Raw genomic sequence first — 27,767 nt, forward strand, 5'->3', positions numbered from 1 at the left:
CAGGCATCCAGCTGTATTCTCTAAATTGCCTGGTAAGCAATGTAGTCTTTCAACTGGTTTCAATAACATTTAAATATGACTTTAAATTGTTTTAAAAAATAATTATAAATTAATATAATATAAAAGTATAATTTCTTTAAAAAATTTACAAAGTAACTATGACAGAGTATCTAATGTAATCTAAAGTATGTAATATTCTCTGTTTATGTTATTCTTGCATTTAGCTACATTGTAAATGCATTTTCCTATTTATGGAAGAATATAAGCAGAGATGACTGATCATGTTCTTCATTAAAGCATCCCTGAAAACGTCGCATTTGATTCTGAATGGGAAGTTACAGATGTTGTCTGATTATCCCATATCTAGGAGCGCACTGCTCCTCTGCCTCCTGCTTGCTGCAGGGAAGGTCCGCTTCTGATGATTGACAGTTTAGACCAGAAGCATGGTGGCACCATTGGTCCAAACTGTGCACTTTCACAAGTTAGCTTTGCTTCTGCAACATCAGAGGAGAGCAGGGGAAACAAAAATGGCCGAGTACAGCGATCCAGTAAGCTAAAGAACTACATGTGCAAGCTCTATAGCAAGGGTTTGTAAGTTTGTGCTCCTTAGCTAGTATACTGGCTGAGACCACACAGCAGCCATCTGGCTACTGGGATAAGGGCGGATTATTCTTAATTATACCAAAGGTATTATTCGTCTGTTTGTTAGGTCCAGGGACATGCACCATTCTTTCATATGAGCTTGTACATTGACTCTTGTTGCTTGTTAATTTGTGGAATGCCTGCTGATTACATATTGCAGAAGCTACCTGCACTTTACTAGTCCACACATCTTTGAGGACAAAAATGAAGGTTGATTGAACAATTGAACAGTAAGGGTTTACATCTCCCCACCTTTCCCAATCCGGTGGGAAAATGACCTGGAAGGGAGTTGTGGAATAGAAAAGGAATCTGCCTTTGTTTTCAGAGAGACTCTGCAGGACATCACCCCAAGTGACCACTGCCCATCACTGAACCCACAAAGAAGTTTGGAGAACCCAGGTTAGGGCAATCAGGTCACCTTACCATAACTCTCACTGTGCTCAGTCAGCTTCCAAAGCTTGTCGCTACCTCCTCTCTGTGGGTGCCAGCCAAAATTGGGATGCTACTGGTTGGGGCAGTTGAAGACAAAAAAAGAGCACAGCGATGTCAAAAATACTCTGTTGAAAACAAGTCACAATAAATGAGCAAGTGCTAGTCAAAAAATGAAAAAATACAGGGTATTTATTTAATACGTTTTTTTGAAAAAAATGTATCTTAAGCTGCACCACCAATCGCCAATGTATACCCATAATAGAGCAGTCCTATCTAATGTATATAATCCCTATCTGATGTATTTAAAAACCTGATCATCTGTATAGTACCTGTATAAGCAGGGTTCAGAGAGAAAATTTCCATGTGGACATGCAGGATGGAACAGCTTTAGTGCAAATGGCCCACAAAGGAGTGGTGGACTCCCCAGTCTTGTAGAAACAAGAGAACAAAAATAGAACCAAAACACATGGGCTACTTGCACAGTGAACAAGTCTGTAGAAGCCTGTTCACACCACCAAGAAACTTGAAGACACAAAAAGAGCACAGCGATGTCAAAAATACTCTGTTGTAAAGAAGTCACAGTAAATGAGCAAGTGCTAGTCAAAAAATGAAAAAAATACAGGGTATTTAGTTAATACGTTTTTTTGCAAAAAAATATATATTAAGCTGCTCCACCAATCGCCAAGGTATACCCATAATAGAGCAGTCCTATCTAATGTATATAATCCCTATCTGATGTATTTAAAAACCTGATCATCTGTATAGTACCTGAATAAGCAGGGTTCAGAGAGAAAATATTCATGTGGACATGCAGGATGGAACAGCTTTAGTGCAACTGGCCCACAGAGGAGTGGTGAACTCCCCAGTCTTGTAGAAACAAGAGACCAATTATAGAACCAAAAACACATGGGCTACTTGCACAGTGAACAAGTCTGTAGAAGCCTGTTCACACCACCAAGAAACTTGAAGACACAAAAAGAGCCCAGCAAAGGTCAAAAATACTCTGCTGTAAAGAAGTCACAGTAAATGAGCAAGTGCTAGTCAAAAAATGATAAAAATACAGGGTATTTAGTTAATACGTTTTTTTTTGCAAAAAAATGTATATTAAGCTGCTCCACGCCGGGGGACGCGACAGACACCGGAAGGTAAGTATGTAGTGTTTTTTCTTTTACATTTACAATGGTAACCAGGGTAAACATCAGGTTACTAAGTGCGGCCCTGCGCTTAGTAACCCGATGTTTACCCTGGTTACCCGGGGATTTCGGCATCGTTGGTCGCTGGAGAGCTGTCTGTGTGACAGCTCACCAGCGACCACACAACGATTAAACAGCGATGCTGCAACGATCTGCAGCGTTGCTTAATGTGACGGTACCTTAAGTTTTTTAGTAACACCTAATTGTCCAATGTAAACAAGGCCTCATTCACAATGTTATCATTTCACACTTTGAAGGGAACCTGTCCCCTGAATTTGGCGGGATCGGTTTTTTGTCATATGGGCGGAGTTTACATCTTACTTGTGGATTCAAGAGTCAGTTCTTCTAGGAGACAGTATCACACACATAACAGTTGGCATTGGAAAACGTTTGGTCTGCCAAAATATCAATCATGAGTAGTTGTTTATCGAATGGGTTTAATTTACAGTAAAAATTAAATTATTACAAAATTTTCTAAAAAAAAAGTGAGCATGGAATAATTAGAAAGTAATTATAGTATGCAACATTATGTTGATCTGCTCATGTTAAAGGGGTACTCTGGGGATAATAAAAACATTGTACAGTAACTGCCCTCATAGACTAAAAAGATGAGATATCCAGTGTATTATCTTTATAACTCTTGTAATTCATTGTGACACGAGCTGCTCTTCATTGCTCACCCTTTTTTGGGACATTTCAGCAGGGTGCAGTTCCCTGCTGTTGCTATCAGTCAGTCTTCTGATAATAGCTGTTTCTCTGCAGAAAACAGGCGGTGTGGCCAGGCCACCATCTTTCCAGGCAGGCTATTCCTCACAGCAGGGAGCTACACACTGGAGAGTGAGGTATTGCCCCTTACAGTGGGGGAGGTCAGTGAGGAGCAGCTCCTGTCACACTAAATTACAAGTGTTATAAAGATAATTTAACTGCTCTGGGTATCTCATAATTATAGTTTATAAGGCAGGGGCAGTAAAAAATAAAGTTTTATCTCCCCGGAGTTCCCCTTTAAGACAACAATTGGTAAAGTATGGATGAATGAAATATTTAATTTGGTCTGCCAAAATTTTAAACATGAGTAGTTGCTTTTCAAATGGGTTCCATTTACTGAAAAACTTGAAATTATTACTAATCTTTCTAAAAACATGTTGTAAGCATGAAATAGCTAGAAAGTAATTACAGTATGTAAAGTTAGGTTGAAGTGCTCATGTTAAAGGGAACCTGTCACCCCGAAAATCACGGGTGAGGTAATCCCACCGGCATCAGGGGCTTATCTGCAGCATTCTGTAATGCTGTAGATAAGCCCCCGATGTTACCTGAAAAAGGAGAAAAAGACGTTAGATAATACTCACCCAGGGGCGGTCCCGCTGCTGGTCCGGTCGGATGGGCGTCTCCGGTCCGCTCCGGCGCCTCCTATCTTCTTTCCATGACGTCCTGTTCTGATCTTCAGCCACGGCTCCGGCGCAGGTGTACTTTGCTCTGTCCTGTTGAGGGCAGACAAAGTACTGCAGTGCGCAGGCGCTGGGCCTCTGACCTTACCGGCGCCTGCGCACTGCAGCACTATCCTCTGCCCTCAACAGGGCAGAGCAAAGTACGCCTGCGCCGGAGCCATGGCTGAAGATCAGAAGAGGACGTCATGGAAAGAAGATAGGAGGCGCCGGAGCGGACCGGAGACGCCCATCCGACCTGACCAGCAGCGGGACCGCCCCTGGGTGAATATAATCTAACGTCTTTTTCTCCTTTTTCAGGTAACATCGGGGGCTTATCTACAGCATTACAGAATGCTGCAGATAAGCCCCTGATGCCGGTGGGATTACCTCACCCGCAATTTTCGGGGTGACAGGTTCCCTTTAAGTGACCAACTCTGTAGAATATGGTGGAATGAAAGATTTCTGAATCTGAAATCCTACCAAATCCTGTGATCATCAGTGGTTAGGAAGATGCATGTCATTAGCTGTACACATTACACTGCAATGAAGGACTCTTATTTCTCCACCACAGGTTCTTCTGAGGACATGTTGCCCCTCGATCCAGTCACAGTTCTCTTGTCCATTGTAACATGCATTTTCTTGGCAACTGTTATGTATAAACAGAAGGAACGTGTTCACCCAAATTATCCTCCTGGTCCAAAGCCATGGCCAATAATTGGAAATATTCTCAACTTGGATGTACAGAAACCTTACTTATCATTTCAAGAGGTAAGATCTGGAGATCATTGACTTTTCATCATCTGTAGATGCCTTCCAAGGCTGAGAATATCTTAAAACAGATGATAATACATACATTATAATGCAATTGGTTGTCAATTGGTTGATATGGCTTAAGACTTGATTGGCCATCTTGAAAGACCATAATGCTGATCAGTCATCTTATACATATCTCCAGTGCCTTAAGACATCTTAAAGTTTAGTGGTGAATTATAAGGTAGACCTGTAAACAGAAACAGATCTATTTCTCATATTCATGTAGGGTTAAAATATCTACTTACTAGCATTGCTCTATCACTGTGAAACTACCAAAGGTAAGTAATTACAGAAAGTAGCATTTGAGATCAGATACAGGCCAGATCACACACTTAAGCCTCTCTTCCAAATACACAGACAACAGAGTCATAAATAATCAAACAGGTATGTGACACACCCAGTAACAGAGCCTTAGCTTGAGAAGAGTGTTGGTTCCTCTGGAGCCCACCACTGAGCTCCTGCAGACGAATAGTAGACAGAGTGAAAGAACTGCATATCTATAGGTACTTGGAGATGCTTCAAATAGGATTTATTAACAGTATTTAATATTCATTAGTTACACCGTGTTAAGTACAGTATTACGTAACGTTTTGGGTGAAAACCCTTCATGAGACATATAGGCTATGTTCACTGCATATAGGTCGATGGAATTCAGGGTGCGGCGTAGGATTTCCCCAAACAGGGACAACCAGGATCCAGCTGAATTAAGGCCCTCTCCCTTGATCCCCTTGACCTATATGCAGTGAACATAGCCTATACATCCGATGAAAGGTCTTCACTCGAAACATTGGTAATACTGTACTTACAGCAGTATAACCAAAAAATGTGAAATATGGTTCAATAAATATCTGAAGCATCTCCAAGTACTTTTAGGTATGCCGTACCTCTACTGTGTCTCTACTATCAGTCATAACTGGAACACGTTACTTAGGGTCCCTGCTGATGGTTTTGCCAAGACTTTCAGTTATGCCTCTGATTATTAAAAATATTTTACACTGCTAATAATTGTTAAGTCCAGCCCTTTTTCAAGTTAAACGTATTGTGATGGGATTGAGGTTCTTGCGTATTAGAAGCAGCAGACTAATTCTTCAGTGTTGCAGTTTACAACTTAGGAACATATTTCAGGTGACAACTACTTGAGTATTTGCATACTTACAAACATTTTGAATTCCAAATCATTGAGTAACTGTAACCTTGCTTTCGTTATGCCCTGAAAAATTAGAAAAGTAAAAAAAAAATGTTAGAAATACTAAATTTGAGTAAACTCCAACCTTCTGTGGTCCAGTTAAAACATTGCAATTGGTTGTATGTACTTGCAGCTTGCAAAGACGTATGGTCCAGTCTACAGTATAAAGATTGGAGTTCAGGAGATGGTTGTATTGTCCGGATATGACGTTGTGAAAGAAGCTCTTGTGAACCGAGCAGAGATGTTCACCGACAGACCGAACATACCTGTTTTCATTGATTATTCGAAAGGCTACGGTAACATTTATATGTTCTGTTATTATCCTTTTTTATGCATCTGGTTGGAAAAATTAATAAGTAGAGATGGACCACCCATGTTTTTCAGCAATTTTTGCTTATTAAACGACTGCATTTTGGACTGAATTCTGGCTCCTTATTTTGTGTCCGAGAAGCTACAATGAGCAAAGAATTTCCTTCTGATAAATTTAAATAGTAATGCATAGTAATCATTCATATGTACTACATGGATGACTAAAGTCTACCAGAATTAGAGATCCTGAGTGAGGTTTGCACCCTGATGGAATCCATATTTCCTAATAAGCATTTGGATATTGTAATGACACAACACTAAGGAGAGCTCTCAAAAAGGGAAATCGCTATATAATGCAGCGCCCCATCTGGCCCCGATCTGGGCATATATACTATAGTCATACTTTTTTTTTTTTCCCCCAGAGTGTTTATTTAAGTGAATCAAGGCTAAAATAAGCACAAAAAAAAAACAAATGAAGGAAAAAATGGAAATCGAAATGGAGGCAATAATGCTATGATATTTGGGGGGTTTTGATCAGTGACCACTGGGTTTCACTGGCTGAGCCAAACGACTTGCCACATTGCATTGAATCTGTAGAGATTGGCTCAAGGTATGAACCGTAGATGTTTTTACGTGACCGAGCACAAGAGCCACACAGGCTCAGCACTACGAGTCCTGCCCAGTCAATAACATGCAATAACTTACATGCCAAAAGTTTTTGTTTTAAATATGCATCTGAGAGATAGTAGGGTGTTTACCCCTTAAAAGCGAGGTTTGAAATGGCATTGATTGGTCAATGTTAGTTTTATAAAAGCCATTGGATTGCCCAAATTTAGTCAGTGGAATAAAGAGCAAAACTGTAAATTACTTACATTGTGAGGAAATGTTGTCTTACCCCTGTAAAAATGCCCTGGATGCTAAATGTCTCCATCCTCTTTGTCCAATTTATCGTGCAGTTGCAGAGTCAATTTTCCTCTTAAAGGGAACCTGTCACCCCTAAAATCGCAGGTGAGGTAAGCCCACCGGCATCAGGGGCTTATCTACAGCATTCTGTAATGCTGTAGATAAGCCCCCGATGTTACCTGAAAGAGGAGAAAAAGACGTTAGATTATACTCACCCAGGGGCGGTCCCGCTGTTGGTCCGGTCGGATGGGTGTCTCAGGTCCGCTCCGGCGCCTCCTATCTTCATTCCAAGACGTCCTCTTCTGATCTTCAGCCACGGCTCCGGCGCAGGCGTACTTTGTCTGTCCTGTTGAGGGCAGAACAAAGTACTGCAGTGCGCAGGCACCGGAAAGGTCAGAGAGGCCCGGCGCCTGCACACTGCAGTAGTTTGTTCTGCACTCAACAGGGCAGACAAAGTACGCCTGCGCCGGAGCCGTGGCTGAAGATCAGAAGAGTACATCTTGGAATGAAGATGGGAGGCGCCGGAGCAGACCAGAGACACCCATCCGACCGGACCAACAGCGGGACCGCCCCTGGGTGAGTATAATCTAACGTCTTTTTCTCCTCTTTCAGGTGACATCGGGGGCTTATCTACAGCATTACAGAATGCTGTAGATAAGCCCCTGATGCCGGTGGGCTTACCTCACCCGTGATTTTCGGGGTGACAGGTTCCCTTTAATGAACATCTCCATCTATTAGACTGAGGCCCATTTAATGCAATATTATTTTATACAAGGAAAGGATTTTGAGAAGATGAAAAATGATTTATTATGCCTATTTCACAGGTATTGTCTTCTCTAATGGACATAACTGGAAAGCCATGCGACGGTTTACTCTTTCCACATTACGTGATTATGGTATGGGGACAAGAGCCATAGAAGAGAACATTAATGAGGAAGCCAATTATCTAATAAAAATATTTAGATCCTACAAAGGTCAGAAAAAAAGTATTATTATACTGAAATGTATGTATGTATGTAACTGAGTGCTAAATAGTGATGAGCGAGTGCACTCCTTGCTCGGGTGGTCTCTGAGTGTTTGTTAGTGTTCGGAGATTTAGTTTTTATTGCCTCAGGTGAATGATTTACATCTACTAGCCAGCCTGAGTACATGTGGGGGTTGCCTGGTTGCTAGGGAATCCTCACATGTAATCAAGCTGGCTAATAGCTGTAAATTATTCAGCTGAGGCAATTAAAACGAAATCTCTGAACACTAAAAAATACTCGGAGATCACCCGAGCATGCTGGGGGAAACCCGAGCAACGAGTATACTCGCTCATCACTAGTGCTAAACTATTAGTACATCTTGTCATGGCCATATCTCCTACACTGCAAAAAAAATAAAAAATACTACACCAACTGCACAATACTAAGCTCTATGAGAAAGAAAACAATTACTTTAATTCTTCTCCATATAAAAATATGACTTCTATAAAACTGCCTCTTATGTACAAGAATATAGCTACAATAATACTGCTCCTATGTACAAGAATATAACTACTATAATACTGCTCCTATGTTCAAGAATATAGCTGCTATAATACTGCCTCATATGTACAAGAATATAACTACTATAATACTGCTCCTATGTACAAGAATATAACTACTATAATACTGCTCCTATGTTCAAGAATATAGCTGCTATAATACTGCCTCATATGTACAAGAATATAACTACTATAATACTGCCCCTATGTACAAGAATATAACTACTATAATACTGCTCCTATGTATAAGAATATAACTACTATAATACTGCTCCGATGTATAAGAATATAACTACTATAATACTGCTCCTATCTACAAGAATATAACTACTATAATACTGCTCCTATCTACAAGAATATAACTACTATAATACTGCTCCTATCTACAAGAATATAACTACTATAATACTGCTCCTATGTACAAGAATATAACTACTATAATACTGCCCCTATGTACAAGAATATAACTACTGTAATACTGCCTCATATGTACAAGAATATAACTACTATAATACTGCTCCTATGTACAAGAATATAACTACTATAATACTGCCCCTATGTACAAGAATATAACTACTATAATACTGCCTCATATGTACAAGAATATAACTACTATAATACTGCCCTTATGTACAAGAATATAACTACTATAACACTGCTCCTATGTACAAAAATATAACTACTATAATACTGCCCCTATGTATAAGAATATAACTACTATAATACTGCTCTTATGTACAAGAATATAACTACTATAATACTGCCCCTTATGTTCAAGAATATATCTACTATAATACTGCTCCTATGTACAAGAATATAACTACTATAATACTGCCCCTTATGTTCAAGAATATATCTACTATAATACTGCTCCTATGCACAAAAATATAACTACTATAATACTGCCCCTATGTACAAGAATATAACTACTATAATACTGCCCCTATGTACAAGAATATAACTACTATAATACTGCTCCTATGTACAAGAATATAGCTACTATAATATTGCCCCCTATGTACAAGAATATAACTACTATAATACTGCCCCTATATACAAGAATATAACTACTATAATACTGCCCCTATGTACAAGTATATAGCTAATATAATTCATCCACCTATGTAGAATCATTTATTTACCATGATAAAGCCTCAATGTACTGAAAGGGGTTTTCCCACATAGAAAGTTAATATTAGTCAATAGATCTTTGAATAGTAATAAGTTCTCCAATTGGATGTGTTTAAAAAATTGTGTCTTTGCGGAGATAATCTTATTCATGTGCCCCTGCTGTGTACTGTGTAATGTCCATGTCTCACCGTACAGGGATATTGTCAGTTTATATCACAGCTCCTGGGCAGGGGAGGAAGCAAAAGGGTATACAGACAGAATAGTATGGGATCTCAAATTATTCTTTCTTTATGGTAAAAAATTGCTTGAAAACTGGCAGTAAAATGCTTTGTCCCGCAAAAGAATCAGCTGTGATCTTCTGCTGTAATGTCTGTATAGTCTTTTGCTTCCTCCCCCTCCCAGGAACTATGGTATGATCAGACCATGTTCTTGGACAGTCAGACAGCCATTACACAGTACAAAGCAGGAGCACATTTAAAAAATTATCTCAGCACTGGAAAAACATTTTTTAACACATTCAATTGTGAAACTTATTTTTATTCCAAGATCTATTAATTAAAATGTACTTTGTTAATGGATAAACCCCTTTAACTATTACTACTAATGGGAACCGGTCTCCTTAAAAACACTGCTTAGCTGCAGGTATAGCATTAATCTGTAGTAAATAGCATATAACTCATGTTAGGCTGGTCTCATGCAAGCTTGGCTGCAGGGAGAAAATGAGCTTATATTCTCCCTGCAGCCGATCACTTCCAGTCACAAACAAGCAGTAGATATGCTGCCAGTCAAGGTGTAGAGGGAGCGATAACAGCATGCTGACTGTGTTGTGACTGTTACTGCCCCCTGAGCTACTCCGATAACTGGAAACAAGCGGCTGCAGACAATATATAATATCTGTATTTTCTCCCTGTAGCCGCTTGTGCAGTTACACTGCCACACATGAATTTTGCCTGCAGATAAACAAAGGTTTCATAAGTGACAGGTTCCCTGAAAGCTCTCTTCTTTATTATCTTAATATATTTCTGTATTTCCTTACAGTTGTCAGGAATCTATTTTTATTTTCTGTCTTCATACTGATCAATGAATTCAGCCTTCAGCTTTCCAATCATTATCCTCCATTTTTTTTGCTGTTCCTTTAGGTGAACCCTTTGACAACACCATGATCATGAACACTGCCATCTGTAATATCATTGTATCTATGTTATTCGGCCATCGCTTTGACTATGATGACCAAAAACTTCACAGACTTTTGAAATTAGTAATGGAGTTGGCCATGATTGCTGGTAGCCCCATGGCCTTGGTAAGCTACTGATGTGGTAAATGGTTGCAGAGTTCGGCAAAGGGTGTGGGAGGGTGCACCGTCTGCTGTCAAAAGTTGCTTAACCATCACACCATCAACCATTTTTATGATTTGCTTACATTTCTCTCCTTCTTAACATCACTGTAGAGCTCATAAATTGGTAGCAACGGTCAAATGCTGTGTAACTATGACATGAATGCTAGAGACTTTCAACAAGGACAGGGGGCACGGGCTGAGAGGAAGCTCTTGACCGGAGGTGGATGAGTAAAGATTTGGTTATATACAATGGGCAAACCAGTGACTGAAAGCAAAAAATATATTATTAATCTTGCATAAGCAATTTAAAATGGGACAAAATTAACCTTGAATTAATCCTTCTACTCCATAGCGCAATATCTGCCATATGATGGAGCGAGTAGATAAGTCATAACATGCAGGTTGCACGCTTCCAGCCTAGGGTAGTTGTGATATTGGCATAGCTGCCATGAGAAACCACTGAGTCGTGGAGAGAGACTCACTAAGTTGTGAAACCCCATGACTTTAGCATTTGTGGTGGGAGGCTGTATGAGATGGTAACCTCATAGTGGCACGGAACTGTGCCTTGTTGGAGAAGACTCCGAGGTGAGAACTACAGAAGATAGAGGTCTCTTTTGCTAGACTAAGAACTTCTTGTAAGGATGTAAGTCTATTGTTCCCCTGTAAGTGTAGGCCAAGGCAAAACCCAATGTTGTTTACTGGGTGTAAAACTATATCCTTAATAGAATTCGATAAATTTGAACAGTTTGGACGCAATTGGTCAAAGTATGGGGTAACCCTTTGAGGTACTAAAATATTTTTTTTTTCCAAAGTATGAGCGGGGTAGACTTGAACCCAGCCAGAAATGTCTGCCCTGTAGTCTAGTGAGAGTCCTTAGGGTTGAAGTCCAGCTGAGTAACCTCGTATGGTCAAGATAGGTATTGTCAAACCCCCAAAACACAAGAAATAAATAATCAGCCATCTTTCTGAGTACGGAGAAAGTTAAAGTTTTGCATCATCAATTGGAAGGTAGTGGGAATGGTACAATGTATGTAATACTGATGAGTTGTTACACCCATCAATACTCCTAGATGCAATGACTTTATATACATTTCCCTCCACAGTTGTACAACGCATTTCCTTTCCTGATGCGCTGGTTTCCTGGAACTCATAAATGTATCCAGCAAAACGTTACTGAATTACATTCATTTGTTAAAGAGGTCTTCACCAAACAAAGGAAGGAACTGGATGTGAATGACCAGAGTAGTCTTATAGATTCTTTTTTGGTCAAGCAGAAAGAGGTAAAGTAATAAGATAGATGTTTGTTTAATAATACTGGTTTTCTGGGGCGAAAGGAGAAGGTTAATATTTGCTGAGCACGGCAAAAAGGCAGAGTAAGAATGCTGGGACCCCTGGGAATCCAATCTTCATGATATAATGCAATAAAACCAGTTTTGTCAAAGCTTTAAAAGGTGGAGGTCAAACGTCTTTGAAACATGGACAGCATGCGAAGAAAAGTTCGGCTCTGTCCTCCAAGACAAAGTCTTGTTCTTTATTCAAAATGATGGGCATAGACAACATTTAATAACATGTGTCAAAACATATTCTTATGCATTTCCAAATTAATTCCTTAATCATAGCTATGAGCTATGGTGACACTCTTGACCTGAGCTAACTGCTTGTATATTTCAATGGAAAAGTTATTTCAAGTTTTGAGTCCTGACTATCAGTTTGGATATTGTGATACGATCACTGTCTATTTTTATATTTCATGGACATGTAAATTTAGGTTAAAGAGTTTGTCCACTATTTTTACTATAATGATCAATCCTTAGGATCGGTCATCAATGTCTGATCTGCTGGGGTCTGACACCTGGCACCCTCCAGATCAGCTGTTATTGGTTTCAGTGATGGTGGCAACCATCCAGAAGTGCTCACTTGCTGAGCTGCTCCATCTACTTGTAGTGCAGTACCAAGCCCCGGACACTACAAGTAGATGGAGCTGCTCGGCAAGTGAGTACTTCCGGCCGGTGCCGACACCGATAACAGCTGATCTGGAGGGTGCCAGATGTCGTACCCCAGCCTATCAGACATTGATGACAGATCCAAAGGTTGGGTCATCAATGTAAAAATAGTGGACAACCTCTTTAAGCAAAATTTACATGTCCATGAAAAATAGACAGAGCTTGGATCACAATAACCAAACTGACAGTAGGGACTTGGTCTGCAAAGAATTAGGAAGAATGGATGCCTATATTACACCAGCCACCAGATCAATGCTGCCTGTGATTGGCTGCAGCAGTCAGATGACTTTGTGAAGTGTATCACCATATAACATCTGATGACGCGCTGCTCAAATCGCCTGACTGCTGCAGCCAATCACAAGCTTCAGTGGTCAGGCAGCTAGGGGCAACGGGGGCATCACTATTTCCTGTCGCTGCAAAGACTACATTGTGGCCTGTGTTGGATGCTAGTGGATGCTGATGAGTGAGTACGGTTGAGTTTTCCATTTGGTACAAATCCAGTTTCCTGAGCAAAACTTTGTTTTGCTGAGACAAACACTTGAACTCGTGTGATCCAGTGATCTGTTGCTTTGTAACTTAATGCTATTTCCTGGGTTGATTCTATGATATCATCACGGGACCAATAGGGAATTTTTAATGCAAGAATATTACAAAATAGTATAGATCACGTCAACATATAGAAAGGAATTAAAAATGAAAATGACTTTGTCTTTGGATCACCCCCAACTGTGACAATGTGACAATGCTTCTGGGTCATGCCTTGGTCGAAAGAAAGCCATAAATTAGATGTCTGTCAACGGAATGATTGTTCGGCCGATCGTTTGGCTGGCAGCCATCTCTGCTGCTTCTCCCAAACCCATTAGGGCTGATCCAGCAGAGCGCTCCTGTCCTTTCTATGAGAGGTCCGCTGCCAGTCTGCTGCCTTCTCAAATTATTTTTTATCTAATCTCCATCTATAGATAACCACTTTTACTGGGCCTTATTTCTCCTTTGATGCTTTAGTTCATTTTAAGCCAGTCTTTTAATGCTTTGTGAACAATATCTTCTATGACATTTTCTATCACAATGTCTTATTTTATCCTGGTGATAGTCTGATCTAATTGAAAGATCAAAAATTCTATCAGCCCAAATGTTTGATCAGTTTAGTTCAGGTGCAGCACTCTAAGATTGAACCTTTCACCAGGTTTCTAAAGAGTGGCCATCATTTTTCAGGCCTCTTTTTCACCATTCTGGCATGTTGTATATATGTCTCCAATCCTCTCTGCATAGCACAGAAAATAGCTTTCATGATACCCACAGACAGAGCGGTCCGGTTAAATGGGCATCTCTGGCCTCGATCTGGGACCTCATCTCTTCTTACAATTGCGGTCCTTCTTCCCGCTTCATGTGGATGATGCGTCCTATGCCATCCACACAGTATACCACAATTGCACTCCTGCTTAGGTGCACTTCTCTCTGCCTTGACGAGGGTAGAGTACTGTAGTGCGCATGCGCCGTGAAAGGCCACACAGTATCGATGACTCTGAAGTGAAGCCGACACATGCGCACTATAGTACTTTGGTTGTTTAATTTACTGGAAGGAATATGGCAGAGAAGAGAGGTGAGAAATTCCAAATTAAATCTAGAGGTCTGTTACTCATTAAGACATTCAATTTAAAGGACCCTTTCAAACCTTACTGGATTCCTTCAAGGAAAGGCTGTTAGTGGGAGGGGGGACCATTCTCTGTATTCATAAGATCTCTAGACCACAACTTTGTTCTTTGTTCATAGTCTCACCCCTGCTCAGTCTTCCTGGGTTATGGTACCATTTCATAGCTTGGGTTATTCGATAGCTAGCTACCATTTACAACTGACACTGACTGATGATATCCTTTCGTCGTACATGTATGGCGATTTATGGAAATCACTTTCCGCTGAAAGAGGTAAAAAAAATCCTCCTCTACACATTCATCTGCCACCAGCAATTCAGAAGGGTAGGAAAGAATCCCCTCAACTCCAAAATCCTGACAGATTGTGCTCTGGTGTAATGTCAGTAAGGGGCGACAACAAGCCTCTTCTACGATCTGCTCTGTGCTGTCCCAAGAGCTTCAGTGCCCTGTGGGCCACAGTTGACAGCCTCAAGGGCTCCATGTGGGGTCAGACCATGTGTTAGAGATCAATGCTTTAATGCAGTGGTGGGCAATTAATTTTCCTGAGGGGCCACATGAGAGACCGCGACTGTTGTCGAGGACTGCACCAATAAGCCGAAATTAATTCTGCTCAATATTAACATCAATATATTATAATTATTATATTATTGATAGTTATATTAATATTAATTGTATCACTTAATATTGAGCAGAATTAAGTTGACATCCCCTTATATATCATTTGAACCCGAGTACAGGCCCATTTGTATATCATATGAGACCCCCACAGAGCCTTATATGCTGTAAGAGCCCCCACATAGCCTCCCTATATACAGCATGAGCCCCACACAGCCTCCTTATATAATGAATGAGCCCCACACAGCCTCCCTATATATGGCATGAGCCCAACACAGCCTCCCATATACTGCTTGAGCCCCACACAGCCTCCCCATATACTGAATGAGCCCCACACAGACTCCCCATACACAGCGCGAGCCCCACACAGCCTCCCCATACATAGCACAAGCCCCACACAACCTACTCTCATACTGCATAAGCCCCACACAGCTCCCAATGGGAAGAATGAGGCCTCCATAGCCTCCCCTTGTGCAGGACAAGGCCCCCATTGTCTCCCCTACTGCAGCACGAGGCTCCCATAGCCTTCCCTTGTGCAGCACGTGGCACCCATAGCCTCCCCTTTGAAGCACAGGGCTCTGTAGCCTCCCTATGTGCACCACGAAACCCCAATAGCCTCCTCATGTGCAGCACAACACCCTGTAGCCTCTCTATGTGCAGCACAATGCTCCCATAGCCTCCCAATGTGCACCAAAACACCCCTATAGCCTCTCCATGTGCAGCACAACATGCCTATAGCCTCCCCATGCACAGAGCGACACCCCCATAGCCTCCTCTTGTGCAGCACGAGGTCCCCATAACCTCCCCATGTGCAGCACGAGGCCCCATAGTCTCCCATTGTGCATCACGAGGCCCCCATAGTCTCCCCTTGTGCAGCAGGAGGCCCAGTAGCCTCCCAATGTGCAGCATGACACCCCGATAGCCTCCCCATGTGCAGAACAACACCCCGTAGCCTCTCCATGTGCCGCACAATGCCCCCATAGCCTCCCTATGCGTAGCACAACACCCCAATAGCCTCCTAATGTTCAGCACAACACCCCATAGCATCTCCATGTGCAGCACGATGCTCCCTTAGCCTCCGCATGTACATCATAACACCTCCATCTCCTCTCCATGTGCATATCGACACCCACATAGCCTCTCCAAGTGCACCATGTCACCACCATAGCCTCCCCTTGTGCAGTACCACACCCTCATAGCCTTTCCATGCTCACCCAAACATCCCATGCACATGAAAAAAAATGAACACCACATACTCTCCTCGGTCCTGTTCCCCGGCGCTTTGCTTCCGTCTTGGTGTCTCCTGTGCGCTGACTCTCAGTAGCACACAGTTGACACAAAAAAATTACATCATCATGACAGCGGATTCACACGCTGATTGGTGGAGGAAGTGGACAGAAACCCCTCCCCCACCAGAGAAGTCAGCACAGATGGAGACAGCAAGCAGGTAGGCACGGTGCTGTCCATGGAACTCTGTTTTCCAGCCCCACGGCTATTTCGGTCCGCGGGTAGAATTTCTATTCTCTAAGAAATAATTTTTTTCTACTCATAATCCTTTGTGATGCAGAACAATTGTTTTTATTGAGTGCATTAATTAAGTTTGAGCTGAAGTATGGTTCACAAGCTACTATCTAACACGGTAATTTGATAAAGCCATCTAAACACCCTTATTCATTATTGTGTTGGCATCCTGAAGTCACCACTAGAAGGAGATTTCTGCACACTGATTGTACCTTGAACTCAATAATAACACAGTATACAGTAAGCTCCCTCTATTGGTCCCGCTCGTCAACACTAGCGGGCAAGTTTACTTTTAATAGAATATCTATACAGGGGATTTGGAGTTCTGTATATCCAAAACAAAAATTCAAGTGCTCTTAAGTTATAGTTAAAAATTATTCAAAAACAATTGAAATAAAAAATGAAACAGTATTAAAAAAAATGGAGATTTACTTTGCTCCAATATCCTTTTTGCTTTTTCTAGTATTTGTCTACAGTGTTCCCTAATAGATGTATTCTGCATTTTGTGCTTTTCAGGAGAAACCAAATCCTGAATTATATTTTCATGATGAAAACTTAACAGCTGTTGTAACTGACTTGTTCGCTGCTGGAATGGAGACGACTTCTACCACCCTGAGATGGGGCCTTCTACTGATGATGAAATATCCTGAAATCCAAAGTAAGGAGACATGACTAATGATTGTTGTAAATACAATAGAAATATACAAGCAGTTATGTCTAACTGTGACTGATAGAAGCTACACTGTTGATTTAGAAAAATCCAGCGCTATAGTGGATAAAACTGTAATTGCTGACAGGGAGTGGTTAGCTTAACTCGGGGGGATAATTGGAGATTTATTATTGTGTTCTGGACATCTAAGAGTAAGCTATGTGCTATAGAATCTCCTGTCAGACTGAAATCAGACAAGCTGTATAGACCAGTTCTTTTGGGAAATACATCTTTATTGCCTAAAAATAGAAGTGAGAGAGCTACAGCACTGGACTCATCCCCCTCCTCACCCACCTCACGTCAAGCCAACTTCATGTCTCACTTTGCAAGGGGGTGTGGAACACCACTCTTGGAGCCAGACCAGTGTGAAAAGGGTGACGCACCCTAATAGTGGAGGAGAACCTCAGCAGATGACCACGCTATTACTGAAGATAATCTCTATATAAAGACCAACATGGATAGTACCGCCATATAGTCAGTGGTAGATACCAGCCCTAGAGAACATATAAGAGATCACAGCACAGTTAATGTCTTACCGCTGCCGTCCTTTCTTATGGAATCGTTCACTTTTCCCGTTTTTTCTATCTGGCCCAAACTGACATGACAGCTTCTTCCACCCAGGACTCGTCTGCAGAGAATACAACAAAGACACATTTCACTTCTCATATTCAAGCTCTGTCACATCTATTCCCAACCTGCACAAACTCCTCATTCTGCTAATACCCCAATACTGAGCCGCTGCTGCCGTATGTGTCCCTATTACTGCACCTGATACCCCAATACTGAGCTGCTGCTGCTGCAGTATGTGTCCTATTACTGCCCCTGATACACCAATACTGAGCCGCTGCTGCCCTATGTGTCCATATTACTGCACCTGATACCGCAATACTGAGCCGCTGCTGCCGTATGTGACCCTATTACTGCACCTGATCTCCCAATACTGAGCCGCTGCTGCCGTATGTGTCCCTATTACTGCACCCGATACCCCAATACTGAGCCGCTGCTGCCGTATGTGTCCCTATTACTCCACCTGATACCCCAATACTGAGCCGCTGCTGCCGTATGTGTCCCTATTACTGCACCTGATACCCCAATACTGAGCCGCTGCTGCCGTATGTGTCCCTATTACTGCACCTGATACCCCAATACTGAGCCGCTGCTGCCGTATGTGTCCCTGTTACTGCACCTGATACCCCAATACTGAGCCGCTGCTGCCGTATGTGTCCCTATTACTGCACCTGATACCCCAATACTGAGCCGCTGCTGCCGTATGTGTCCCTATTACTGCCCCTGATACCCCAATACTGAGCCGCTGCTGCCGTATGTGTCCCTATTACTGCACCTGATACCCCAATACTGAGCCGCTGCTGCCGTATGTGTCCCTATTACTGCACCTGATATCCCAATACTGAGCCGCTGCTGCCGTATGTGTCCCTATTACTGCACCTGATACCCCAATACTGAGCCGCTGCTGCCGTATGTGACCCTATTACTGCACCTGATACCTCAATACTGAGCTGCTGCTGCCATATGTGACCCTATTACTGCACCTGATACCCCAATACTGAGCCGCTGCTGCCGTATGTGACCCTATTACTGCCCCTGATACCTCAATACTGAGCTGCTGCTGCCATATGTGACCCTATTACTGCCCCTGATACCCCAATACTGAGCCGCTGCTGCTGTATGTGTCCCTATTACTGCACCTGATACCCCAATACTGAGCTGCTGCTGCCATATGTGACCCTATTACTGCACCTGATACCCCAATACTGAGCTGCTGCTGCCGTATGTGACCCTATAACTGCACCTGATACCCCAATACTGAGCCGCTGCTGCCGTATGTGTCCCTATTACTGCCCCTGATACCCCAATACTGAGCCGCTGCTGCTGTATGTGTCCCTATTACTGCACCTGATACCCCAATACTAAGCCTCTGCCGTATGTGTCCCTATTACTACACCTGATACCCCAATACTGAACCGCTGCTGCCATATGTGCCCCTATTACTGCACCTGATACCCCAATACTGAGCTGCTGCTGCCGTATGTGTCCCTATTACTGTAACTGATACCCCAATACTGAGCCTCTGCTGCCATATGTGTCTCTATTACTGCATCTGCTGTGCGGTTCTCTATGCCCTCTAAATTCTAAAGCAACCCACTATAATATAGGAATGCCAGGCACAAGTGCCCTAGAAAACAGAGCCCACATTGTGCCCCCTAGTAAGTAATAATGCCCTGTGTGCCCTTTTGATAGTCACAGTAACCTGTGTTCCCCTATAACAATAAGTGCCCACTTTACATTTAATAATGTCCCGAGTCGCCCCCCCCCTGTACAGCTCATCTATACACAGTATGATGCTCTCTTATGCACAGTATAATACCCCCTCACTGTATAGTACCACTCACCCAATATAATGGCCCCTTAGTAGCCCCCAAACTGTTTCATGGCTCAAACACTGTATGATGGCCCCTTCATTGTAATCCCCACACTTTATGATGGCCCCATAGATAACCTCTATATAGTATAATGTGCCAGATAGTCCTCAGTATAGCTCAATGCAGCACCCCCATAGGCAGACCCTATAGTATAAGACAGTACCCCATAGGCAGACACTGTAGTATAAGACAGTAACCCCATAGGCAGACCCTGTAGTATAAGACAGTACCCCATAGGCAGACCCTGTAGTATAAGACAGTACCCCATAGGCAGGTCCTGTAGTATAAGACAGTACCCCATAGGCAGACCCTGTAGTATAAGACAGTACCCCATAGGCAGGCCCTGTAGTATAAGACAGTACCCCATACGCAGACCCTGTAGTATCCCCTCATCCTTAAAGCATGCCAACATCACACCCATCCTCAAAAAGCCCTCCCTCGACCCATCCTCTGTGTCTAGCTATCGCCTGATATCTCTTCTCCCTTATGCCTGCAAATTTTTGGAGCAACACGTCCATCTTGAACTGTCCTCCCACCTCTCCTCCTGCTCCCTCTTTGATCAGTTACAATCTGGCTTCCGTCCCCATCACTCAACTGAAACTGCCCTAACTAAAGTCACCAATGACCTACTAAGTGCCAGGAGCAAGCGACACTACTCTGTCCTCCTTCTCCTGGACCTGTCTTCTGCCTTCGACACTGTGGACCACTTCCTTTTGCTACAAATCCTCTCATCTCTTGGCATCAGAGACTTGGCCCTTTTCTGGATCTCATCATATCTGACAGACCGAACATTCAGTGTCTCCCTCCCCCAATCCACCTCCTCACTTCGCCCCTTGTTCCTCAAGGCTCTGTTCTAGGACCCCTACTCTTCTCCATCTACACTTTCGGCCTGGGACAGCTCATAGAATCCCACGGTATGCAGTACCATCTCTGCCCTGATGACACGCAGATCTACCTATCCAGATCTGACCTTACCTCCTTACTTATTAAAATCCCGCACTGTCTGTCTCCTATTTCAACCTTCTTTTCTGCTCGCTTTCTACAACTGAACATGGACAAAACAGAATTCATCATCTTTCCCCATCTCACTCTACCTCTCCTCCAGACCTATCTATCAATGTCAATGGTTGCTCACTTTCCCCAGTCCCACACGCCCGTTGTCTCGGGTGATTCTCGACTCTGCCCTCTCTTTCAAGCCACATATCCAAGCCCTTGCCTCCTCCTGCCGTCTCAAACTCAAAAATATTTCCCGGATCCGTTCTTTCCTTGACCGCAACACCGCAAAAACGCTAGTGCATGCCCTTATCATCTCCCTCCTCGACTACTGCAACCTCCTACTCTCTGGACTCCCATCTAGCACTCTGGCACCACTCCAATCCATCCTACACTCTGCTGCCCGACTAATCTACCTGTCTCCCCGCTATTCCCCAGCCTCTCCCCTATGTCAAGCCATTCACTGGCTTCCTATCGCCCAGAGACTCCAGTTCAAAACCCTCACAATGACATACAAAGCCATCCACAACCTATCTCCTCCATACATCTGTGACATGGTCTCCCAGTACCTACATACACGCAACTTCCGATCCTCTCAAGACCTCCTTCTCTACTCCCCTCTCATCTCTTCTTCCCACAACCACATCCAAGACTTCTCCCGTGCTTCCCCCATATTCTGGAACTCTCTACCCCAACACATCAGACTCTCGCCTACCATAGAAACCTTCAAAAAGAACCTGAAGACTCATCTCTTCCGACAAGCCTACAGCCTGCAGTGATCCTGAAGTTACTGAACCGCCGTGCAACCTGCCCTACCCTTTCCTAGTGTTTCATCACCCATCCCCTGCAGACTGTGAGCCCTCACGGGCAGGGTCCTCCCTCCTTATGTACCCGTGTGCCTTGTTATTTGCTCATGTTTAATGTATTTGTCTATATTTGCCCTGTATTCACATGTAAAGCGCCATGGAATAAATGGCTCTATAAAAATGTATAATAATAATAATAATATAAGACATTACCCCCACAGGTAGACCCTGTTGTATAAGTCAGTACCCCCATAAGCACATCCTTTTATATAATACAGTACCCCCATAGGCAGACCCTTTTATATAATACAGTACCCCCATAGGCAGTTTATATAATACAGTACCCCCATAGGCAGACCCTTTTATATAATACAGTACCCCCATAGGCAGACCCTTTTATATGATGCAGTACCTCCATAGGCAGACCCTTTTTATATAATACAGTTCCCCCATAGGCAAACCCTTTTATATAATGCATTTCCTCCATAGTCAGACCCTTTTATATAATGCAGTACCCCCATAGGCAGACCCTTTTATATGATGCAGTACCTGCATAGGCAGAGCCTTTTATATAATACAGTACCCCCATAGGCAGACCCTTTTATATAATACAGTACCCCCATAGGCAGATCTATTTATATAATACAGTACCCCCATAGACTGACCCTTTTACATAATGCAATACCCCCATAGACTGACCCTTTTACATAATGCAATACCTCCATAGACAGACCCTTTTATATAATGCATTTCCTCCATAGTCAGACCCTTTTATATAATGCATTTTCTCCATTGGCAGACCCTTTTACATAATGCAGTACCCCATAGGCAGACCCTTTTATATAATACAGTACCCCCATAGACAGACCCTTTTATATAATGCAGTACCCCCATAGGCAGACCCTTTTATATAATACAGTACCCCCAAAGGCAGACCCTGTAGTTTAAGGCAGCCCCCATAAAAGAAACACAATACTCACCTCTCTTCCACCTGCTTCCTGCACTGCGACGAGCTCCCGCTCATCTCCGACACTGACAGCGGCCACGATGATGTCATCCCGGCACCCGCTGTCAGTGTCGGCGATGCCAGGAGGCCAGACGCTGACAGAAGGATGATGGGAGAAGGAGCGCACCGCTCCTTCTCCCATCAATGCGGTGAGCTGTATTGGCTAGCTGCCCATACAGCTCACCTTGTGACGACAGGCGGGGGGCCCACTGCTGGCACCGGGCCCCCCCCGCCTGCTCAGGAGCCCCATACTGACAGAGCAGGGAGATCAATTCGATGCAGTTACAGTGGCGTAGCTCCGGGTGGGCACCCTCTGAGCTCCGGGCCCGGGGCGACAGCACCCTCTGCCCCCCCGGTAGCTACGCTACTGATCCGAGCATTTTATTGCTCGCTCATCACTACTGAAAACACCTCTATATACAGTAGATAACAGATGATTCATCATTCATAATGGGTAATGTCACAGCTCACCTCCTCCTCCTCTGAAATGTCTGATAACACCTATATACATATTATATAACAAATAATCCACCATTTTCAATATTTAATGTGACAGCTCACCTCTTCACCTTCCTGGGCAATGACTGATAAGACCTTTATATACAGTAGATAACACAAGATCCACCATTCACAATGCAGCATGTCACAGCCCACCTCCTTCTCCTTCCTTCACAATGACCTTTAAACAGGTACCTTAGATGCCTAATGCAAATTAGAGGTTCAAGGTCTGCTAATTTACAAGTACCTCTATGATTTTATGAGGGAAAGCTGGGGATCTGTGATTTTATAAAACAGGATACATGGTTCTAGTTAAGAATTTGAGATATTAAGGATAATTATTTCTTTAATAACAGAAAATGTTCATAAAGAAATCGAAACAGTCATCGGTTTAGCTGAACCTCAGATGATACATCGCAAAGAAATGCCATACACGGACGCTGTCATCCACGAGATTCAGAGATTTGCCAATCTTTTGCCAACCAATGTACCACGTCAGACCACTCAAGATGTCACAGTGAAGGGCTTCTTCCTGCCAAAAGTAGGTATTAAAAAAAGAATATTCCCTGGTAGCATCTTGCTTAAAGTTGAGTGAATCAATCCGCAGAGGAACAACTTCTAGTAGAATTTCCTGAAATTTGCAGATACTCACATAATCAAAAATGTTGCCATTGAGTTTGTGAGGATCGACCAAAAGAAAAAAGTGCCCAGCATTGTTTAACGCACAACGAAAGACTAACAGTGGGGCAATAAAGTCATGCATTGCAGCATGGCTTCACCATGATACCCTACAGCTATCACATGACATGGACTAACACAGCCAATCATGGGGTTATCACAGGAAACCTAAAAAATGGGAGTTGGTCAATGAGTGCCATTTTATGCTTTTACAGTGTAATAAAAAAGGTCAGAGCACACAGCTCATTCCCCCTAGGGATAGATATAGGCCTAAGCAGTGAAACACTGTACCTGTATTGTCAGTGTGACTGCAAATTGATTGATCTGAGATAGACACACCTTAATATCAGCATTTTTTCACATACTGCCATCAAGGAGGGCAGCAATAAGCCCCTCGGTGAAAATATTGCTACTGAAACAAAATCCTGAATCCAAGGCTGGAGTTCAACAGAAAGTATGCTTCCTGCATTGCGAGATCAGCAAGTCATAAATATATTTCATATACATAGTAACATAGTAACATAGTTAGTAAGGCCGAAAAAAGACATTTGTCCATCCAGTTCAGCCTATATTCCATCATAATAAATACCCAGATCTACGTCCTTCTACAGAACCTAATAATTGTATGATACAATATTGTTCTGCTCCAGGAAGACATCCAGGCCTCTCTTGAACCCCTCGACTGAGTTCGCCATCACCACCTCCTCAGGCAAGCAATTCCAGATTCTCACTGCCCTAACAGTAAAGAATCCTCTTCTATGTTGGTGGAAAAACCTTCTCTCCTCCAGACGCAAAGAATGCCCCCTTGTGCCCGTCACCTTCCTTGGTATAAACAGATCCTCAGCGAGATATTTGTATTGTCCCCTTATATACTTATACATGGTTATTAGATCGCCCCTCAGTCGTCTTTTTTCTAGACTAAATAATCCTAATTTCGCTAATCTATCTGGGTATTGTAGTTCTCCCATCCCCTTTATTAATTTTGTTGCCCTCCTTTGTACTCTCTCTAGTTCCATTATATCCTTCCTGAGCACCGGTGCCCAAAACTGGACACAGTACTCCATGTGCGGTCTAACTAGGGATTTGTACAGAGGCAGTATAATGCTCTCATCATGTGTATCCAGACCTCTTTTAATGCACCCCATGATCCTGTTTGCCTTGGCAGCTGCTGCCTGGCACTGGCTGCTCCAGGTAAGTTTATCATTAACTAGGATCCCCAAGTCCTTCTCCCTGTCAGATTTACCCAGTGGTTTCCCGTTCAGTGTGTAATGGTGATATTGATTCCCTCTTCCCATGTGTATAACCTTACATTTATCATTGTTAAACCTCATCTGCCACCTTTCAGCCCAAGTTTCCAACTTATCCAGATCCATCTGTAGCAGAATACTATCTTCTCTTGTATTAACTGCTTTACATAGTTTTGTATCATCTGCAAATATCGATATTTTACTGTGTAAACCTTCTACCAGATCATTAATGAATATGTTGAAGAGAACAGGTCCCAATACTGACCCCTGCGGTACCCCACTGGTCACAGCGACCCAGTTAGAGACTATACCATTTATAACCACCCTCTGCTTTCTATCACTAAGCCAGTTACTAACCCATTTACACACATTTTCCCCCAGACCAAGCATTCTCATTTTGTGTACCAACCTCTTGTGCGGCACGGTATCAAACGCTTTGGAAAAATCGAGATATACCACGTCCAATGACTCACCGTGGTCCAGCCTATAGCTTACCTCTTCATAAAAACTGATTAGATTGGTTTGACAGGAGCGATTTCTCATAAACCCATGCTGATATGGAGTTAAACAGTTATTCTCATTGAGATAATCCAGAATAACATCCCTCAGAAACCCTTCAAATATTTTACCAACAATAGAGGTTAGACTTACTGGCCTATAATTTCCAGGTTCACTTTTAGAGCCCTTTTTGAATATTGGCACCACATTTGCTATGCGCCAGTCCTGCGGAACAGACCCTGTCGCTATAGAGTCACTAAAAATAAGAATAAGAATAAGAATAAGAATATCCAAAAGATAATTTGCCACCACCTCCACTTACCATCCATTTACACCTATTTAGATATATTGACATAATTTAAACATTAAAGAGGCTGTCTTTTCAATGCAGAGCTGAGAAAGGGTTCAATAAGCTCCTAGACGCGTTTTTTTCAGGCAGTTAGAGACTTTTTAGGGATTTGTGGCAAATATATTCTAATCAAATCAATTTTGGAGGTAAAGTTATCAAACCTGACAAATTCAAAGATTGAAGCGATCAACTTAGATTGTAAGCTCTCACGAGCAGGGTCGTCTTATTTTGCTTTAATTATTGTATTGTTAACGTTGTTACTTATGACTTTTGTGTTTGAAACTGTTAAACTGTAAAGCGCTGCGGAATATGTTGGCGCTATATAAATAAAGATTATTATTATTATTATTAATTCTTGATTAATGGGACCTTGTATTTTTCCATAGTGTATAGGACATCCTGAGGTATTAGGAAATATTAGAAGAGGTCATTTATTTAGTCATGCAATATGGAGATGTTATCAGGATTTTATACTCCAAACTAATGACAAGTATGTAAAAGGTCCCAAAGCCCCGATAACAGGATAACTAGGAGTCTCAGTGGTCAAAGCATCAGCAATCAGCAAGTTAAGATTTTTTGTAATACCCCTTTAACACAATGTCCAAGATTATTGTTCAGTTTCTCTTGCCTAAATAAATATATGTTTTGGGCCAAAGAGGCTGCATAGAGATCACTTTCAGATGTCACTTGATTTAAAAATGAGTAATAATAATAATAATAATAATAATAATAATAATAAATGAGAGGCTGCTTGAGACTAAATACGCCAGCCTCCTCTGTTGTCCACAAAAAGTACTGAATACATTTCCACATGGGGATCTAATAATGTGCCCTTATGAGGTCCAGTTATTAGTGCTGAGGGTTCTGCCCTACATTTAGTACATCTTAGCATGAAGAATCATTCATGAATTCATGATTTTTTTGCAGGGAACTCATGTAATACCATCACTGACATCTGTCCTTCGAGATGACAAGTACTTCAGGAAACCTGACAACTTTTATCCTGAACATTTTTTGGACTCTGATGGAAATTTTGTCAAAAATGAGGCCTTTATACCATTTTCTGTTGGTGAGTATTCTCAAAAGTAGAGATGGTGAATAATTCAACCATCTCAGGGACTTTCTGATACCAGAACACTCCATGGTCTTATGTTTTCTATCTGCTCATTTTTATAGGGAAGAGAAGTTGTGCAGGAGAGAACTTGGCTAAAATGGAACTTTTCCTCTTCTTTACAAAGCTGCTTCAGAACTTCACATTCAAGGCTCCTCCCGGAGCAAAGCTGGATCTCAATGGTACCGTTGGCTTCTCCACACGCCCCCAAGAACATGAGATATGTGCAATTCCACATTATTAAACAAAACATATCAGCCACTGCAAGTGTTAAGGTACCGTTGCACTAAACGATTTCCCAACGATCACGACCAGCGATACGACCTGGCCGTGATCGTAGGTAAGTCGTTGTGTGGTCGCTGGGGAGCTGTCACACAGACAGCTCTCTCCAGCGACCAACGATCAGGGGAAAAACTTCGGCATCGTTGAAACTGTCTTTAACGATGCCGAAGTCCCCGGGTAACCAGGGTAAACATCGGGTTACTAAGTGCAGGGCCGCGCTTAGTAACCCGATATTTACCCTGGTTACCATTGTAAAAGTAAAAAAAAAAAAACACATACTCACATTCCGATGTCTGTCACGTCACGTTACTTGGGAAACATAACGTAGTAAGTCATTGACAACTCTCAGTTTCTTGAGGAGTGACTGTAATTATGAAAATAAATATTCCTGCCCTTTAATGCTATTTGTAAATGTACGTTATATTCTTGTATATTTCATTGTTGTCAGTATTACGTGTGCATTTTGT

The 27,767-nt window shown here is 42.4% G+C and overlaps 1 protein-coding gene across 1 annotated transcript; it reads left to right on the forward strand.

Annotated features, from left to right (window-relative positions):
• Positions 1-27,767, forward strand: LOC138638760 (cytochrome P450 2K6-like). Its single transcript, XM_069728320.1, has 10 exons — positions 1-32; positions 4,263-4,459; positions 5,824-5,986; positions 7,727-7,876; positions 10,698-10,858; positions 11,998-12,174; positions 17,199-17,340; positions 23,492-23,676; positions 26,835-26,976; positions 27,084-27,767. Exons 2-10 carry the CDS (start codon positions 4,277-4,279, stop codon positions 27,260-27,262), a joined length of 1,482 nt encoding a protein of 493 aa, XP_069584421.1. The 5' UTR covers positions 1-32; positions 4,263-4,276; the 3' UTR covers positions 27,263-27,767.

This window comes from Ranitomeya imitator, chromosome 5 (genome assembly GCF_032444005.1).
Source record: "Ranitomeya imitator isolate aRanImi1 chromosome 5, aRanImi1.pri, whole genome shotgun sequence".
NCBI lineage: Eukaryota > Metazoa > Chordata > Amphibia > Anura > Dendrobatidae > Ranitomeya > Ranitomeya imitator.